This window comes from Echinops telfairi, unplaced genomic scaffold, assembly GCF_000313985.2.
Source record: "Echinops telfairi isolate 266 unplaced genomic scaffold, ASM31398v2 ScPeMD7_6;HRSCAF=24_0, whole genome shotgun sequence".
Lineage (NCBI taxonomy): Eukaryota > Metazoa > Chordata > Mammalia > Afrosoricida > Tenrecidae > Echinops > Echinops telfairi.
Genome location: NW_022103902.1, coordinates 190989 through 210189, shown reverse-complemented (window position 1 = coordinate 210189; position 19201 = coordinate 190989). Strand labels below are relative to the sequence as shown.

The following is a 19201-nucleotide window of genomic DNA, read 5'->3' as shown; positions in this document are numbered from 1 at the left end:
TAAAAAAATTTTTTTAAGAAAATAGAAAAAAAAACTCTTCTTGACATGTGGATTCTTGAATTGTATGACATGTGGATGAAGGGCCAGTAAAACTGTTTTCAGAAAAAGAATTATAGTCTTGGAAACTCACAGGGACAGTTCTGCTCCGTCCTATAGCTTAGCTATGAGTCAGCATTGACTTGATAGCAGTGAATTTGAGTTTGTTTGTAAGTTTGTTTGTTGTTTATGGCACTGTGGTTAAGGAACGCAGCTGCTAACTGAAAGGTCACCAGTCACTCCTCCAGAGAAAGATGCGGCAGTCTTCTCTAGAGATTTACAGCCTTAGAAACCCCATGGGGCAATTCTACTCTGGCCTATAGGGTCTCTAGGAGTCATATTGACTTGATAGCAATGGATCTTGCATGGGTTTAAGATTTATTTTAGTATTCAACAGCATTATGAAAACAGAGAATGAAGAATCAACTCCCTAACTACCTACAAAGACTGTTTACTATCCTCTGGGTTTCCTGATCAGTGTTCTTCTTGTGCTTGTTCTTTTTCTACTGGATTCAGTGAGGTCATCATTTTTAGTCCATGTTTTACCTCCCTAAATAAGCACATGCTTTCTGCATACAAGTTTGATAATTATACAATTCAGTGTTGACTCAGAGAATTTAAACAGGTTAATTCAGGCCACTGCCTGCAGCAAGGATAAGCAGCAGAAAAGCTGTCAGGTGGGCAGCATTTAGGAATGTTAGCCTTAGCACATTCTGCATTTCTCAATTGTTGAAGAAGAAAACTGAAACCTAAAACTGAATGTCTCTAAATTGGGTGGCTTATCTCAGTTTCCAAAGTCTGGTTGATGCTAAAATTTATGCAAGAAACTGTATTTTATAAATAATATTTCTTACTTTGTTTTCATAGGGCGTTTATGATCATCTTTCTTTGATTCTGCCAGATTCTCACTGTCTGAAAACTGAAGTTGATGATGAGAAAGACTTCATTTTATTCTGTTATTATGTGGTTCACATACCATGAATACCTCACTCAGTGAAACTCAGGAGATCAGATGGATAATCTGGTCTGTATTTTCTATGAATTAAAAAAAAAAACACAAAAATCCTATTGCCATTGAATCAATTCTAACTCATGGCGACCACAATCTTTACAGGGGAGAAGTGGTCTACTTTATTACAGAATCATAGAAAGCTAGAGTTGGAAATGTCCTCTGATGAATATCCAGCTGAACCCCTTATGTTTCATCTATAGAAAGTGAAACTAAAAAAGATGCTGCAACCTGTGCCTGAGTATGCATTTGGTAAGAAAGGATGTTTCCAAATATTTGTGTTGCAAGGAAGTCTCGTTCCTCCAACTTGCTGGTCTGGGGGAGCAGACAACATTGCTTGCATATTTTAATATATCTCACAATCATTATGCATGATGGGACCTGGAGCAAAATGGAAATGGAAATTAACATTGCCCTAAAACGTACTTGTAAAGTAGCTCACTCACTGCCATTTTGTGGGTTCCAACTCCTAGTGATCCCATGGGACAGGTGGATCCTGGTTTCCAGGAACAGACAGTCTCGTCTCTCTCCCATGGAGATTCCTACCAGTGGGATTGAGCTACTGCCCATGCCCTTAGCAGCTCAACGCATAGCCCGCTTTGCCAACAGGAATCCTTATACAGCAGAGGGTCTAGAAAAATAAGGGAATTCCTCAATGAAATGAATTGACACTACTGCTGCAACAATGGACCCAAACAAAGCAACGATGAAGAGGTTTGCCCACGACCATCAACGTTCTGTGCTGTTACACTGCAGGTTTCAGTGAATTTGAACAGATTCTAGGGCACCTGACAGCAACAACAGAGCTTGCTTATAGGTTGAGAGGCTGGCAGAAGCAGTGTGTGGAATTCTTAGTGCCTGGTGAAAAGAAAAGGCTGTCTTATCGCTGTGTGAGTATGGAAGCAGAGGACATGAGCATGTACCATGGAGCCTTTAACAGCCGCAGTGGAGCAGAGACAATTGCTGCTCATACCTGCTGCTGAAGCCACTGTTGTTCCCCTCACAGGAGCTTTTCTGCCAGCACTTGCTCCCCAGGGACACGGTTCTCTGCCCAGCCTCGAGAAAAATCGTGGTGAAGGCGCAACAATTTTGTGCTCGCTCTCCCATCAAAAGGAGCCGTGGTGGGTGGCTTCGTGGGTTCCACGTCGCGCTAACTGCAAGGCCAGCAGTTTGAACCCACCAGCAGCTCTGATGGAGAAAGATGGAGCTTTCTACTCCGTAAAGAGTTCCAGGCTTACAAACTCACAAGGGGCCATTCTACCCTGTCCGATAGGGTCACTACGAGTTGACATCGACTCTATGGCAGTGAGTTTTCACCCATCAGGAAACCAAACAACAACTGAGAAGAAAAAGTATATTAAATTTACCAAACGAAGTGAGTGATTTGTTAGTTATTGGAAGCCCCAGTTCCCTGGTGGCCCACCAAATAGTTAATTTCAGTAGTTCAAAAGATTTAATGAAAATCACATATCTATTCACAGCAATGCTGCACAAACTAATGATGACATCCAATTTCTGTCGTTCAGCTTCAATCATATTACTCAGGTGATGCAAGCCGTTTGCCATTGGCTACTAATCCAAAGGTTGGCAGTTCAAACCTACCCAGAGGCTCCATAGAAGAAAGGTCTGACAAACTGCTTCCACAAAGATTACACCCAGGATAACCCCATTGAGCTATTCCACCCTGTAACACATGAGGTTGCCCTAAGTCGGCTGACTCAACAACAATGAATAACAACATGTTGCTAAATAAACATATCTCAGGTGCTCCGCATTGTTGTTAAATTTTAGGTTACTGACAATGGTGAAACCTTTACCTATTAGGTGAAAATCAGGCCCCTGTGAAGGTAAAATTGGTGGTACACTAAAGAAAGGGGGGTTCAGAAGTACTGATTCCAAACCAAAGAAAGCTTTATGCCCAAGTTCAAAATTTATCTCAGAGAATCCCCTCCCCTCTCCCCCTCTCCACGAGCCCAGTCAGAGTAACTCACTGGGCAGGGCAGGGAGGTTTTCCTGTAACTGGCAGCTTGTGATCGGTGGCGTTGCCTAGGTCTTCTTTCATCTTCCTCTGTCCAGCAGTGACCCCAGAAGCTGCTCATCCATTTGGCAAAAGACACATCATCATCATCATCCTTGTGCGCCATGTAAAGGTGATTCCAGGTGCTGAAGGCGTGCCTCTAGACCTGGCAGCCAGAAATGCCACCCAACAGGGCTGCCTTAATGAAACCCCGGAGCTCTCCCAAAAGACAAAAATCACAGTGGTATGTATTCGCAAACGGTCTTCCTTGAGGAAAAAAAAAAATACAAAACTATCACTTGGCCATTAGGCTGCTTTGGGCAATGTCTATTTATAAATTGTGCCGCCCACATACCTCTCCCCCTTGTTTCCTTAAATTGAGAAGCTTTGTAATCTTTCCATAGCTAGAGCTTGTGCCTTGCAGCCTGAGGGTGGGAAGCACAGTCCACTGCCTGGTTTCCTCTGTGCTTTGCTGCAGAGGCATCTCCAGTTGTCAAGGGCGATAGAGATGACCTTCACAACATGCCTGGCAGCTTGTGGCCAACGCTAAAATGGGGTTAGATGAACTGAAGCCTGTAAGGGGGCTTGCTGTTGGCAGGTCCTACACACGGGAAGGGATGTCCAGGAGTAGCATGATTTGTTGTTGCCACTGTGCTCTCGAGCTGATTCTGACTCACACGGACCCTGTAGGGATGGATGAATACAACTACCTCCATTGGAATTCCTAGGCTGTAAGCTACACAGAAGCAGACTGCCACATCTTTCTCCTGCACAATGGTGGGAGGGTTAGAACCACTGGCCTGTCAGTTAGCAGCTGAGTATTTAACTACTGGGTCATCTGGAATCTCAAAAATATCAATAGAGATATAAAATTCAGTGACTAGGACAAAGGAAGCAGTTTTTCTTTTCTTATTTTAAGTGTTAGTTACATGAAGCAAAATATAAAAATATTAATCGTACACCTTGATAGATTTTTATATCTGTATATCCCATATTACCACCACCCAGAGGCAGATCGAGAGCATTTCAGCACCCCCAGGAGATTCCCTATACCCCTTTCTTCTCCATTCCAGCCTATACTCTCTCTGAGAGGTAACCACTTCAGACTTCTAGATTGTTCTTAAACTCCCTATCAATGGGGTTATATGACACCTTTATGTTTTGTTTTGTGTTATTCAATGGCAGTGAGACTTATTCTTGAATCTGAAGCTGGGCTCGTTCATGCTGTATATAATTGTATTGTATGACCATACCACAAATTCTTGTTCTTTTTTATAAATCCAGGTTGCTATGCATTTCATTGAGCAAATTTGCTGCCCAAGACATCTTTGCTGGGTTCACGAATTCATTTCAAGGCCACACAGAGCTCACAGACAAAACTTGTGATTATGGTATTTAATAGGGACACAGCTCAAGAACAGAAATGGTGAGGATACAGTTCTTTGGTCACGACAGCCTATTCTCTGCTGTGCCTGCAGATCAGCCTCTCTCTGGCCCTTGACCCCTGGGCCTGACCAAGTGATATTACAAAGTTCTTTGAACACTGCAGATACATGCCCAAAGGGTGGTACTCTTCATGATGAACCTCTTCCCAAAGCTGCTCAGTTCTAGCACTGTGGGTCAGCAAACCTAACTTCCCTAAGTGCCTGGAGGCATCCCACTTGACAAAAAAATCCTCCTGCTCAAAGGCACTCAGCTTTCCACTCGGCCTTGTGCTCTGGCTCTGCTGCCCCAGGGGGCTCCCTCTGATACCACAGCATTCTGTCTCCTAGATCTGGGAGGTTCCACACCTGGCTCTCCCAAATTCCAAAGGAGTAGTTTCACTCCTGGTTCTTCTTTCCCCACAGCATTAAAATATCCCCTTCCTGCCTACGAAATGGTTCATCTTATACCCTGAAGGATGGCAAAATCAGCTACTTGCCATATTAGAGGACCAAGCTTTTACAAGCACAATTAACCTTGTTGGTCGTTCACCTTGAGTCACACAATCCTATCAGCACCCCCTCTTACTTTCTCTTACCCAGACCCACCAAGAGGAAATACACTCCATGTGCACAGTCCCTCCCACACAACTGTTTGGTAGAGGTCACAAGGATTATGGCTAGAAGAGCCATATCCAGTAAATCTATTGTGGTGGGGGAAACTTTCTTCATATGGTCCTCCTACTCAAGTCTCTGTAACTTCCACCAAAGGATAGAGTGGGACGGGGCAAACAGGGCATGGGTAACACTAATAGATGGGATTGGTCAGTTTTCGTCACCACCTCCATGACTTTCTTTGCAGCATGAGCCATCTTTAAAGCAGGAGACAGAGAGCCAGGCCATCAGAAGAGCACATGCCAGCCAGGTCCCTGGGAGACCAGAGAGAGCAGAGACTGTGGCACAAAGACTGAGAGAAGCTCCAGGGCTATTGGGCACGTTCTCCTCATCTGGCCCGACTATGGAATGGTGAGATAGTGACAGGCTGGCTTCCTGGCCCACGGAAGCAGGTACCAAGGATCGCATGGGTAAGAGACTGAGGATTGGAGAGAGACTTGTCTACTGCCTGAGGACAGGTGTTGCTGTGGCCAATGATTGTATCTTTACTGTTTACTGGCCCTGATTTGTAGTAACCTATTAACTTCCCCCAATAATCCCTATAATTGGGAGTATTGTCTGTAAATCTATATGGCCATTATTAACCCCAAATTAGAAGTAGAGTGCAGAGAGAGGAACAGTTGGTGTCAACAGATACAAAAGGATGAGTGCTATAGGTATGTCTGATTCTCGCCTCTTGGCAATAGGGAAGTCAGAGGAAGTTAAATATGGCCTCCCCTGCTGTTTACTGCATCACTGTCCCACAGCTCCCCTCAATGTTGTAACCAAGAAAACCTGTGGAGTCATTCTGTTGTGAAGCTCACGGAATCACCATTAGATCCAACAGCAATGGTTTGGGCTGTGCTTGGTTTGGTTTTCTGTGGGGCCATAATCAATGAAAGCATTGAATGTTGACTGAACTTGGTGACTGAATTAAATCTTGCTCTCTCCATGTCTCATACCATACACAAAAATTCAAAACAGAATAAGGACCTGATGAGCAGATTGTTTTTGTTAGGTGCTATCAATCAGTTCCAACTCATAGCAACCCTAGTACAACACAACCACACCCTGCCGGGTCCTGCAGCAGACTCTCAATTTTCTTAGGCCTGAGCTCATTGTTTTAGCCATCTGTCATCCCTCTTGTTGAGAGCCTGCTTCTTTACCACTGCCCCTCTACTTTACCAAGCAGGATGGCCTTCTTCAGGGACTGCGCTCTCCTGACAACATGCCCAAAGTACATGAGGGGAAGTCTCACTATCCTTACCTCTAAGGATCATTCTGGCTGCACTTCATCCACGATTGGTTTGTTCTTTTGGCAGTCCATGGTACTTGCAGTATTCTTCACCAGCACCATCATTCAAATGCATCAGTTCTTTTTCGGTTTTTTAATCGTTTTATTAGGGGCTCATACAACTCTTTTCACAATCCATACAATTATGTAAAGCACATTTGTACATTCATTGCCCTCATCATTCTCAAAAAAGTTGCTCTCCACGTAAGCCCCTGGCATCAGCTCAATTTTTTCCCCTCCCTCCCCACTGTCCCCTCTCTCATGAACCCCTGATAATTTATAAATTATTATTTTGTCATATCTTGCACTGTCTGACATCTCCCTTCACCCACTTTTCTGTTGTCTGTCTCCCAGGGAGAAGGTTATATGTAGATCGGTCTTCCTTATTCAATGTCCAACTTTCACATGCATGTGAGGCTTGGGTTGGGTGTACCTAAAAGGAAACCTGGTGGCATAGTGGCTATGCACTGACCAGTTTGAAACCACAAGCTGCTCCATGTGACAAAGATGGGTTTTTCTCCTCTCGTACAAAAACCCACAGAGCAGTTCTGCCCCATCCTACAGGGTCACTATGAGTCGGCATCAACTCAGTAACAGTGGACTTTGTTGCTGTTATTTTTTTTTGGGGGGGGGAGCCTCAGGTGCACCGTAGTCCTCAAAGTGACCTCTTTGTTTTCAACACTTTAAAGAGGTCTTGTGCAGCAGTTTTACCGAGTGCAATGCATTGTTTGAGCTCTTGACTGCTGCTTCCATGAGCATTGATTGGGCATCCAAGCAAGATGAAATCCTTGACAACTTCAATCTTTTCTCAATTTATCATGATGGCACCTACTGGCCCAGTTGTGACAGTCTGATTTTCTTTACATTGAGTTGTAATCCACTGAAGGCTCTTGATCTGCACTTCCAAGAACACGAAAGCCTCCTTACTTTCTGCTTGGAGTAGTGGATCAGGAGTGGAGGAAGTTTCATTAACAACCTGCTAAACGCGAATGACACAACCTTATGTGTTGAAAGCAAGAACTTGTAGCACTTGCTGATGAAGATCAAGGACTGACACCTACAGTATTTACTGAAACTCAATATAAAGAAAACCAGTTCTTCAAAACTGGACCAATAGACAACGTCATGAAAGCACAGAAAAAGTAAAAGTTGTTCAGGATTCCATTTTGTTTAGAGTCATAGTCAGTACTGATGGAAGCAGCAATCAATAAATCAAACATCATATTACACTAGGCAAACAGCTGCATGAGAACTCTTCAAAGTGTTTAAGTGCATATCATTGTAAGGACTAGCGTACCGCCTAACCCAAGCCATGGTATTTCCAATCACCTCATATGCATGTGAAATTTGGACAATGAATAAGGAAGACCAAAGAAAAGATGCATTTTAATTATGGTGTTAGTAAAAGGCATAAAATGGTATAGCGACTGACAGAAGAACCAAAAGAATAAATCTGTTTTGGAATAACTACAGCTAGAATGCTCCTTAAAAGTAAGGATGGTGAGACCATGAACTTGGATATGTTACCAGGAGAAACCAGGTCCCTGGAAAAGGGCACCACGCTTGGTAATGTAGAAAAGCAGCAAAAAAAGAATGAGACCCACCAGGAGTTAAACTGAAACAATGGCTGCAACAATGGGCTCAAACATAACAATTATGAGGCTGGTGCAGGCCTGGCCATTCTTTCTTTCTCTAGTAGAGCGCCTTTACAAGTCGGAACCAACTCATCTGGACCTGACAGCAACAACTTTTGATCTCTGTGGAAATCTCCAGATGGGAGAGAGCACATGAAAGGGAGTGAGTCCTGTCTCCCTAGTCCTGTCAGATGAGTCTCTGATCTCCTCTCAGGGAATCGCATCACTACTGATTTGTTGTATTCTGCTTTCCAGATCGGTTACAATTTGTAACAGTGGACACATCTCCTTGGTCTACCTCTGTTGTCTTTCTCCTGGTACAGCCAACCCTTAGTAAGGCAATTTGCTTATTAAGTGAAGCTGTCAGGCAGGGATTCATCTTTCCTAGGCTGCTCGTTAAAAAAATAATAATCAGAATGAAAGGTGTGAGGAGTTACACCTTTCCTGCAAATGTATGAAAATTCAGATTTTCATCCTAAACAGTTACTGACCATGATATGCTTTTCTGGTTGAAATACTGTAAAGAAGGCTTCTTTATGAGAAAATGGCGTGGAGGTGGATGCCACCCCTGACCTCCTCAGGCTTCTGTAAGGAGAAGGCAACTCCAGACCAGCCAAAGACCAATCACCACAAGTCGGAAGTCAGCTATGCCTCCCCCTCCCCCTTGATCTTCATTCCCTGTTCTCACAAGCTGCTCCTCCCACAGTACTCTTCACTAGAGTCTCATAATTAGTTGCAATGGCCACACAGAACCCATAGACAACATAATTAGGTGAGCTTATTAGGAAAGTTAACAGAAGCCAGAAACAAAAAATATTAAGGACATATATAGTCAACAGACTACAGCAATGGCTCTCTTCAGGTGGCAGTCAAGTCTCTCCTTCGGTTCCTCTGCCTCTCAACCACATGATGCCTTGCCCTATGCCTCCATGAGCTGAGAAGTTCACCTGCTGCTCAGCCTCACCCTCTTGGCTCTGCTCCTCTGTCCTATCTCATGGTCTCCTTGCATCAGCCTCTGGGCTTAGTGTGGTATGACCTCTGCTGTGCCCACCACTTCAGGCAGAGATTTCAAAGTGCTCTGCTTTGCCTCTTCTTCCTGGATGGTTCCGGGAATTTTCTTTCCTGCTTCTAAGATGACTGTCCTATATACAGGAGAATGGTAACTAAAACTGATCAACCCCCTCTATTAGTGTTTCTGACTATCCCTTCTATTAGATGAGGGCCATATTTGCATAGCCCCACCCAATCATTTGGTGGGTGTTGTGGAGACCCACCTGATGGTACCTAACAATGGCCACAACATCATGTCACATTCAAGTAAAATTTTGCAGAAGATAATTCAAAACTGGTTGCAGCAGTACATTAATAGAAGTGGCCAGAAATTCAAAGCCAGACACATAAGACAACATAGACCATGCTATATATGTCTTGTCCAGAGCTAAGAGTGTAGTATGTGCAGAGAGTATTCATTGTAAGCCTGAGATTGCCTGTACCCCAATCACCTACTGGCAAGGTTGGCCTTTGGTTAGAATTGGGAACTTTGCTTGTAAATAGTATCTTTCCCTGATATGAAACTTCCGCAAATGACGAAAGGTTCCTAAATTAGTGTACAAGGGGCCCTGGGTGGCAGAGTGGGTTATGAGCTGGGTTGCTAACCTTAAGGCCAGCAGTTGGAACCCACCAGCAGCTCCTCTAGAAAAAGAGAAGGCTTTCTGCTCCTGAAAAGATTTACAGCCTCAGAAACCCACAGGGCACTTCAACTCTGTTTTCCGGGTCTCTATGAGTTCAGAATAGGCTCAGTGGCAGTGAGTTGAGTTTTTGAGTTGAAATGGGTGTGCAATCGATGTAAATTATTCTGAGAACCTGCTTTCTTTCCAGGAATTGGGAATGCCAGGGTGTACTCCGCAGAGTTGCATGTATGGCCAGCACTCAGTAAAAACCTTGAGTTTCTAATGAACATCCCTAGAGAAACAGCTTTACACATCTCATTGCTGGAGCCATCCACTCGGAGAGAAGTCTTAGACACATGGTTGCTTTCCTCAGATTCACTCCCTGTGCCTTGTCTCTTTACTAATTTTGCTTTGTATCCTTTCTCTATAATAAATCTTAGCCATGACTTCAACTCTATCCAGAGTCTTATGAGTCCTTCGACGGAAACGCCAAACCTGGGGGGTGGTCACAGAGATCCCCAAGAACAGCAAGGAAAGAGCACTCTTCAGGCTGATGAACAACAGTTCTCCCACCGCAACAATTTACAAACTTACTCCAAAATAAAATTACGTTTCCGATCCCGTTTCTTCCTAGTTAAACCCTTTTCTACTGCCTTGAAGAAAAAAAAAAGCTGTTGTTTCCCCCCCCAAAATATCAGCTACAGAAACATTGTTTATGTAAGTATCCAGTAATTTTGGCATTAAGCATCATTAAATTCTACAATCAAAAAGAAAGTAGAAAACATTAAAAACTGAAACAACTTTAAAATGGGTCAAAAGGGAGATCAAATGATAAGGTGTTACATTTTAACTAGATCTACCATAATTGAGTTTACAATGCTCTCTGTCTGATAGCAAGGCTGGTCACATCCCTGGACTGTGGTCAAAGTATTCATTGGAGGCTCAATCTATATAGGGATCCTGCAAATCTATCTGGGGCTTCCACTGTCATCCATAGCCTTCTGCAAATTAGATGCTCACACATTAAGCTCTGATACCATTCCCTCCTCCTATTTGGATTTTATTATTTACAATCTTTGCATCATATAGGCTGATGTACTTCTTTCATGAGGACTTAGTTGGTACCTCACTTAGATATGAGGCTTTTAAGACAAGCCTTTAAGACCTCACATACTATTCTTTTTGATAACCAGAGGATGTACACTGGTACAGATAGGAACTGGAAATACAGGGAATCCAGGGAGGATGAGCCCTACAGGACCAGTGGTGTAAGTGGTGAAACAGGGAGGGTAGAGGGAGAGTGGGTTGGAAAGAGGGAACCGATTACAAGGAACTATATGTGACCTCCTCCCTGGGGGACGGACAACCGAAAAGTGGGTGAAGGGAGATGTCGGACAGGGCAAGATATGACAAAATAACAATTTATAAATTATTAAGAGCTCATGAGGGAGGGGGGAGCAGGGAGGGAGGGGAAAAATGAGGACCTAATGCCGGGGGTTTAAGTGGAGAGGAAAGATATTGAGAATGATGAGGCCAATGGATGTACAAATGCTCTTTACACAATTGACATGGGTATGGATTGTGATAAGAGTTGTATGAGACCCTAATAAAATGATTTTTTTTAAAAAGATACTATGCTGATTTCAGTGGATCTTCATTGAAAGCAACAAGTACTAGAAAAATGTATACCTATGTTTTACCAACTCTGCAAACGCTTTCACCTAACAAATTACAGATAGCATTGCCAAAAATGAAAATTCTAGAACATATCATTGTGCTCGTGGCACAATTTGTACACGAACTAAGGGCACTTGTTCCAACAAAATAAGGGATATTACACGATTTAAAATCAGAAGATGTAGGTATCAAGGTTGTAACCTCTTATCATACTTACTCAATTGTATACTGAGCAAATGATCCAAGACTGGAGCGTATGTAAAAGAACGCAGGGTCAGAAGTAAAGGAAGACTCACAAACAATCTGTGCTATGCAGATCTACAACCTTGTTTGATGAAAGCCAGGAAGGACTGAGGCACTTTGTAAGGAAAGTAGAAGTCTTCACAACTGCACCAATAGACAACATTTTGCTAAGCAGAGAAAAGACTGAAATTGGTAAGGACTTCATTTTACTTGGATCCATAATCAGTGTTCATGAAAACACTAGTCAAATGATATATTTCATTGGATAAAGCTACTGCCAAAGACCACTTTAAAGTGTTGAAGAGGGAAGATGTCGCTGGAGGACTAAGCTGCACCTGACCAAAGCCATAGTATTTTTAATCACCTCATATGCATGTGCAATCTGGGCACTGAACACAGAAGACTGCAGGAAAATTGACGCATCTGAATTATGGTGTTAGCAAAGAATACTGAAAGTGCCACGCAGAGCCAGAAGTATGCTTATAATGCTCCTTAGAACCAAGAGTGGTGGCGAGGCTTCGTGTCACTCTTGGTAAAGGAACAGGGCTGGTTCCTCCAGTGCTGGCGGTGCAGCCGCTGCTTCACGTGTGGTGACAAGGCTTGGCACGGCCATGGGTGGCCCCAGGGCCGGGGTGAGTGGGCCTACATGGGGCCAGACTCCATGGCTGGAATGGCAGGCAGCGCAGGGCACGCAGGCCTGGACTGCAACCACACAGAGCCACAGGACAACAGGACCCTCCAGTACTTTTTCCTTTCTTCTCATGTAGGGACTGTTCTCAGTTCCTAAAGGCCCTGTCATATGACCCCTGCTTAGGCAGTTTCCAATATGATTGTTTGCTTCTTTGCAGTCTGCAGGAAAAATCCCTCTCCACTACAATTCCCGGATCTTGTAAGGGTTTGGCTGGTTAGATCTGGCCAACCCACATCTAATCTAATCTCTTATAATTAACTCAATTGATTAGAAATCACCATTATAAATGGGAGGGGGTGTAGACAACTGAATATCCCCTTACAGAAGGGGGGGAGGGAGATAAGCCAGTCAGGGTGCAGTGTAGCAAGGGTCAAACATACAACTTCCATCTAGTTCTCGAATGCTTCCTGCCCCAGCCCCAACCGCCACTATCATGATCCCAATTCTACCTTACAAATCTGGCTAGACCACAGCATGTACACTGGTACAGATAGGAACTGGAAACACGGAATACAGGACAGATGAACCCCTCAGGACCAGTGTCGAGAGTGGCAATACCATGAGGATGGGGGAACTGATTACAAGGATCCACATATAACCCCCGCCCTGGGGGAGGGACAACAGAAAAGTGGGTGAAGGGAGACGTCAGAGAGTGTAAGACATGACAAAAAATAATAATTTATAAATTATCAAGGGTTCGAGGACCTAATGCTGGGGGCTTAAGTGGAGAGGAAATGTTTTGAGAATGATGAGGGCAATGAATGTACAAATGCGCTTTACACAATTGATGTATGTATGGATTGTGATAAGAGTTGTATGAGCCCCTAATAAAGTGATTAAAAAATAATAATTTTTTAAAAAGAAGATATTAAATTATCAAGGGTTCATGAGGGAGGGGAAAAATGAGGAGCTGATACCAAGGGCTCAAGTAGAAAGCAAATGGTTTGAGAATGATGATGGCAACAAATGTGCTTGACACTTGGATGGATGTATGGATTGTGATGAATTGTACGAGTCTCCAATAAAATGATTTAAAAAGTAATAAATGGGAGGGGGAGCCCTTCTTCGATGTTAAAGTAACATAATCATGGCAGTGTTATCTTACCATATTCAGTTCGGATCACTCTTGAGGAAAGGGTACAGGGTGGGTCAACAACTGATCCACTGTCACAGAGTTCATTTCAACCCTTAGTGACTGCATTTTAGGGCTTCTGAGGTTTCATAAATATTTAGGAGAGAAGACAGCCTCCTCTTTCTTCCAAGGAGCAGCTGGTGGGTTTGAATCACCAACCTTGTGGTTACTGGACAGCACAACCAGGCTTCCTTTGTATACAAGACTAGAAACTTAGTGCCATCTTAAAACTCAGCCTACCATTCAAAATGAAAGCACACTGCTATCAAGGTGACTCTGACTCAGCCATCCTATGGGACAGCTTAACTACAAACAAATGTTGGTCCATGTCCACTTGCTTTTTCTAGATATTTCAGATGAGTGCAATCATACAATATGTTCTTTTTTTGTCTGGCTTATTTTACTCAACAGAGATTCAGCCTCCACTGCATTCTTTCAGACTGTTAACTGGCCATGGAAAAAACTTTGCCTTTAAAGCAGAGTACATTTGAAAGTGAACTGCTACCACGCCCCTAGTCAGACCTGGGGGGCGGGGGGTCAGCACCAAACCTGGGAGGGGCAACCTAGCCCCTAGGGACTTGCCTGGGTGTGTCTGTGATTTGGTGTACTATTGTTGGCATGGTCATGAATCCTATGCTGAATGCCTTGGTCAGAGGGTCCTTAGTCAGGGGGCTCCATAACCTTATGCATCCCCAAATTGTGCTCCTTTTCCTGCTTCTTAGTTTCCTCATGCAACTGTGATGAATTGACCTACCATGATTTTGTGAGCTTCCTCTGCTTGCTATGCTAGTGAAAGGGCCATATTTCTCAGGATCCTTGGACATCATCAACCTCTGGCTGATCATTCCCTCATCCAGATGATTCGTCTTCATCTTGTGCTTCTCTTGATTGTTTTGTTGTTGTTGTTGTTGTTGTTGCTGCTGGGTGCTGTCCAGTCAGTTCCCATTCATAACCCTATGTGCACCTGAACAAAACACTGCCCCGGCGGCCAGCACCATTCTCCCAATTGCTACGTTCGAGCCCATTGTTGCAGCCACCTTCTCAATCCATCTCACTGTGGGTCTTCCTCTTTTTCTCAGACCCTCTGCCACGCATGATGCCCATTTTCAAAGATTGTTCTCTCTTGATAACATATTCAAAGAAGCATGGGGGGGAAAGGGTCTATCCTTTTTTTTAAATTGGGGGTTCTTACAGCTCATAACAATCCATACATCAATTGTATCAAGCATATTTATACAAATGTTGCCATCAATATTTTCTAGACATTTACTTTCTATTGAGCCTTTGGTATAAGCTCCTCTTTTTTCCCTCGCCCCCTTTCCACGCTCGTGACCCCTTGATAAATTATAAATTATTTTCGTATCTTACAAAGACCACTGTCTACCCTTCCTCCATGGTTTCTGTTGTCCTTCCCTCTGGGGGTGGGGGTGGTCATGTGTCAATCATCACAATCTGATCCCTCTTCCTCCCTTCCTCTCCCCACCTTCCCCAGACCCTCCTGGAATTGCTACTCCCATTCCTGTTCCTGGATTCCTTGTGTGGTAAATTCTTATCTCTTATCTGTACCTGTGCACATGCTCCAGGCTAGCCCTCAGTGAAAGGCAGGACTGGGGTGATGATAGTGGGGAGTGGGGGTGCCCTCACTCTTAGGTCTGTTCTCACTATCCTTCTTTCAAGACAGATTTCTTTTGTTCTTCTGACAGTTCATGATACTGTTTAAAATTTAATGAATGTATCTATAAATTACATTTGAATGTCGGGTCTCTCTTCCCTAGAACAATTCTAATAGAATGCATATCCCAGAATCCTTGTACAGCACACAATGGACACGGCCTATATATATTATTATAATTGAAATTTTAAGACTTTTTTCTTTTTTTGAAGGACAGTATCATAAAATTTCACTGCAACAAATTGAGGAGCAACGTGGCAAATCAATGATGTTCTAGAGCTCGACAGCCGGGAAACCATTATCAAAAGGATACCTTAACCACTACCAACTGCTCCATTTCTGTCATGTCATCCCAACCAGAGCCTGACCACACTAGCACACGGACAAGAATCTTTATCATTTAAAATAAGGAATAGGCCATCTAGAACAGATCGGCAGTGTCGTCACCTCTTTGTCTACCTTCTCTCAAAAGCTGTCCAGGCAGAGATGATGGCTTTGCTACACCTCCCCCATTTTGTGTCCTGGGTGTGAACATCACAAGGGACAGTCATCAAACTGGAAGAAAAAAAAATCCACTGCCATCAAGTCGATTACAACTCACTCAACCCTTTAGGACAGAGTAGAACTGCCCCTGTGGGTTTCTGAGACTACAACTCTTTACAGGAGTCGAGAGCCTCATCTTTCTCCCTCAGAGCAGCTGGTGGTTTCAAGCTGCTGACCTTGCCGCCTCACAGCCCAACACAAAACCACATGTCACCAAAGTTTGCCGGACTTTCTTGGCTTCTGGGTACTATCCCTATGGATAACCACTCTTCCCTCCTGTCCTGCACCTGGCACGGTGGCTGACACAGAGGAGTCTATCCTTCCCCTGGCCAGATAGGTCCATTTAGGTGGGCTGTAACCTTACTGTGACAAGCGCTGTCCATTATCAATAGCTGAGGAGACCAAACATTTCCTCAGTTGGCCATTTTCATACTCCAAAGCCCACCCGGCATGCTACATGAGCAAGACTCAGATGATGGGAAATGGGGGCTTTCATCATGCCCCTCCCTTTCTGAGGATGCTGGCCAAGGAGATGAGTTGGTGTCTCCCAACTTATTTACATATGTTTAAGTTTGACTTAGCTAAGCACTTAGCAGGAAGTTCCGAAAATCAAACCCACCAGCTGCACAGCAGGGGAAAGGTGTGGCAGTCTGCTTCTGTAAACTCAAACTTCCCGCCAGCACACCTTTGCAGAAGGGCAGGGTAGGACTCTCCCTGGGAGTTCCCTATGGTGTAACTCTTTACTGGAGTAGAAAACCCCCTCTTTCTCCCTAGGAGCTATTGGTGGCTTCAAACTGCTGACCTTTCAGAGCCTAGCCCAACTCATAACCACTGTGTCCTTGCTCTGTAAAGATGAACCCCCAAAAACCAAACCCAAGTCGATCGCAACTTGTAGTGACCCTATATAAAGTTTCCAAGGCTTGATTAAGACAGCCTCATTTACTCCTGAGGAGCCGCCAGTGGGTTTGAATGTCCAACCTTGAGATTAACAGTCTCTCGTTTCACCTGTCAGCCCCAACATGGCTCTCTTTTTTCTGTAAGGATTACAACCTTGGAAGCCCTATGGGAAGTGACTCTGGCAGAGGGTCACGGTGGGTCTGAATGGATGTAGTGACAACTGGTTTGGTTTTTGGTTTATCTTGCAAATTTTGCTTACCAGGAGCCCTGGTAGGGGGAATACGGTTAAGTGCTTGAGTACTAACCAGAGAGCCAATGGGTTGAACTCACCCAGCTGCTCCATGTGGAAAGGAGCAGGCCCTCTGTTTTCAGAAGGGTGACAGCTAACAAGACCTGTGGGGCAGTTCTGTTCTGTCAAGTGGAATCACTATGAGGTGCACACGACTCCATCGCGGGCAGCTGACAATGTTGACGTGGCTGTTTCAGAAAGATCAGATTGCTCGGGCTATTTTCAGGCAGCAGATACAAAACGTCAAATGTCATGCTTTGCCTCACAATTTGCAGATGACACAGCGCTGGTGGGCGGCAGTGCACTAAGGTGAGGAGGCTGGAAAGATCTGAGAGATCTGTGGGAGTGGGAGGAGGTGTGGCAAATGAGTGCATAATGCACACATCTGACTTATTAGTCACAGCTCAGAAGGAAGCAGGATTACTGCAGATTGAGCCCCGAGGACAAATGCAGAGGCTCCTTTTGACAGCAAAAAGAGCAGTCATTTGATTGAATCAGAAAGTGACATTCCTCTTGAGGAGTGAAGCAGTGCTACCCACTCAGGTGATGTTTTGAAAGAAGTTAAAATGGTGTGCGCGCGCGCGCGCGCACACACACACACACACACACACACACACAAATCAGAGAAACTGTCGGACAAAGTGACAGCATGAAGACTCAGAACAAACAGACTTCTCTATGTCCTAAATGAGCTACACAGCGCAAACCAAGCAGGCCCCACTGGAAACACAGTGGTGGTGGTGGTGTTAGCAGAGCTCATGAGACTAGGAACCAGTCCCAGAGAGGGTGGTGGTTATGGATGAAGGTTCTTCTTGAAGGCAGCACCAATAACAGTTGAATTGGTTTTCCAGCTGAGACCAGTGGCGTTGGACAGCAGAGAGGGAAGGAGGGAAGGAGAGAGAGAGAAAGAGAGAGATCGCAAACAAACTCACTGCCATCAATTTGATTCCAACTCACAGTGACCGTCTAGGACAGGGTAGAACTACCTCTGTGGGTTTCCAAGGCTGAAGATCTTTACAGGATCAGAACCCTCATCTCTGTCCCAGAATGAAATGGTCGGTTTGAATCACCAGCCTTTTGGTCAGCAGTCCAACATGTAACCCACTAGGGCCACCAGCAGTAACTCAAACCAAAGCCACTGCTGCCAAGTCCATGCCGACTCACAGCAACCCCACAGGACAGGGTAGAGCTCCAACCACTATGCCACCAAGGCCATGGAATTATTACTGAAGCATGTTAATGCTGGCCACAGTGATGGGTATGAAGCAATAGTCAGGAATTTAGTCAATAAACAACTCATCAACTCTTTATTCAGTAAAAATCATGTTTCAAGTATTATGTTAGATGAATAAATCAAGAACCATCTCATTTCCAGCATGATAATATATGTAAAGATACAAAGATGTCTAGAACATGAGCCCCGCTCCTCAGGGACTCAGAATTAAAAATGGTACCACGCATAAGAACAAATAATGATGGCAAAGTGGTAAGCCTGGGAAAGAATGAGGAGTGTAAACTGCTGTCTGGTGCAAAACAAAAAGGAACCATAGTATTTCTCTCTGACACACAGGGTTGGAAGAGACCTTTTGTATTGGTATACTGTATTTGTGTACTATATTTCTATTTGCATACTGTACAGTAAACAGTACAATCTGCAAACGTCAGAACTTGTGTAAGGTAGAAACTTCTCAAAGAAGGAAAATTCAAGACCCAGAAAAACAAGACAGCTCAAGTCTGGTTCTCAGACAAAGCAAAGACAACTTTCGATACTAAGGAGCTCTGGGGTCAGAACATGAGTTAAAATGAAGTAAAGGGGTGTGTGTGATTTTTTTTAGAAAAATTCAGAAAAGGGATTTTGTGAATTCAGAGGAAGGCCAGTATATAGTAGGCCATTGCCACTGAGTCAATTCTGACTCATAACCAACCAATAAAAGGAAAAACACAACCACCACCAATATCAGGTTTTTGAAGCTGTAAATCTTTACAGGTGCAGGCAGCCTCATCTTTTTCCCAAAGGAGTCGCTGGTGGGTTTGAACTGCCAACATTGTAGTTAGCAGTCTGATTCTTACCCGTCAGGGCTCCTTCCAGAATATAGTAGCCACTGAGTAGGTGTTTTAAAAGGAAATAATATACCCAATCCATCTTGAATACAATTGTTTCCTGTATAGTGAATACTCAATACATATTTTAAAGTACATGAATATTCTGTTGATGGTATCAAAGGAGAAAGTGGCATACGAGATTGACTTGTGTATTCATCTACTTAAAAATAAGATGACTCTTCTATCTGTTCCATCTCAAATGCCACTTTTCCCTTTGAC

The 19201-nt window shown here is 44.0% G+C and overlaps 1 protein-coding gene across 2 annotated transcripts in view; it reads right to left on the bottom strand.

Moving 5' to 3' along the window:
- LNP1 (leukemia NUP98 fusion partner 1) overlaps positions 1–19201 on the bottom strand; it is a 45935-nt gene that overhangs the window by 19222 nt on the left and 7512 nt on the right. Inside the window, exon 1 of one of the 2 annotated variants that reach the window (XM_004706453.3) lies at positions 3037–3286. The exons of the other annotated variant lie outside the window; for it this stretch is intronic. Within the exon in view, the coding sequence (XP_004706510.3) occupies positions 3037–3189 (153 nt within the window). The 5' untranslated portion in view covers positions 3190–3286. Of the gene's footprint in view, positions 1–3036; positions 3287–19201 lie in introns of those variants that run through there. 2 annotated transcript variants of the gene reach the window in all.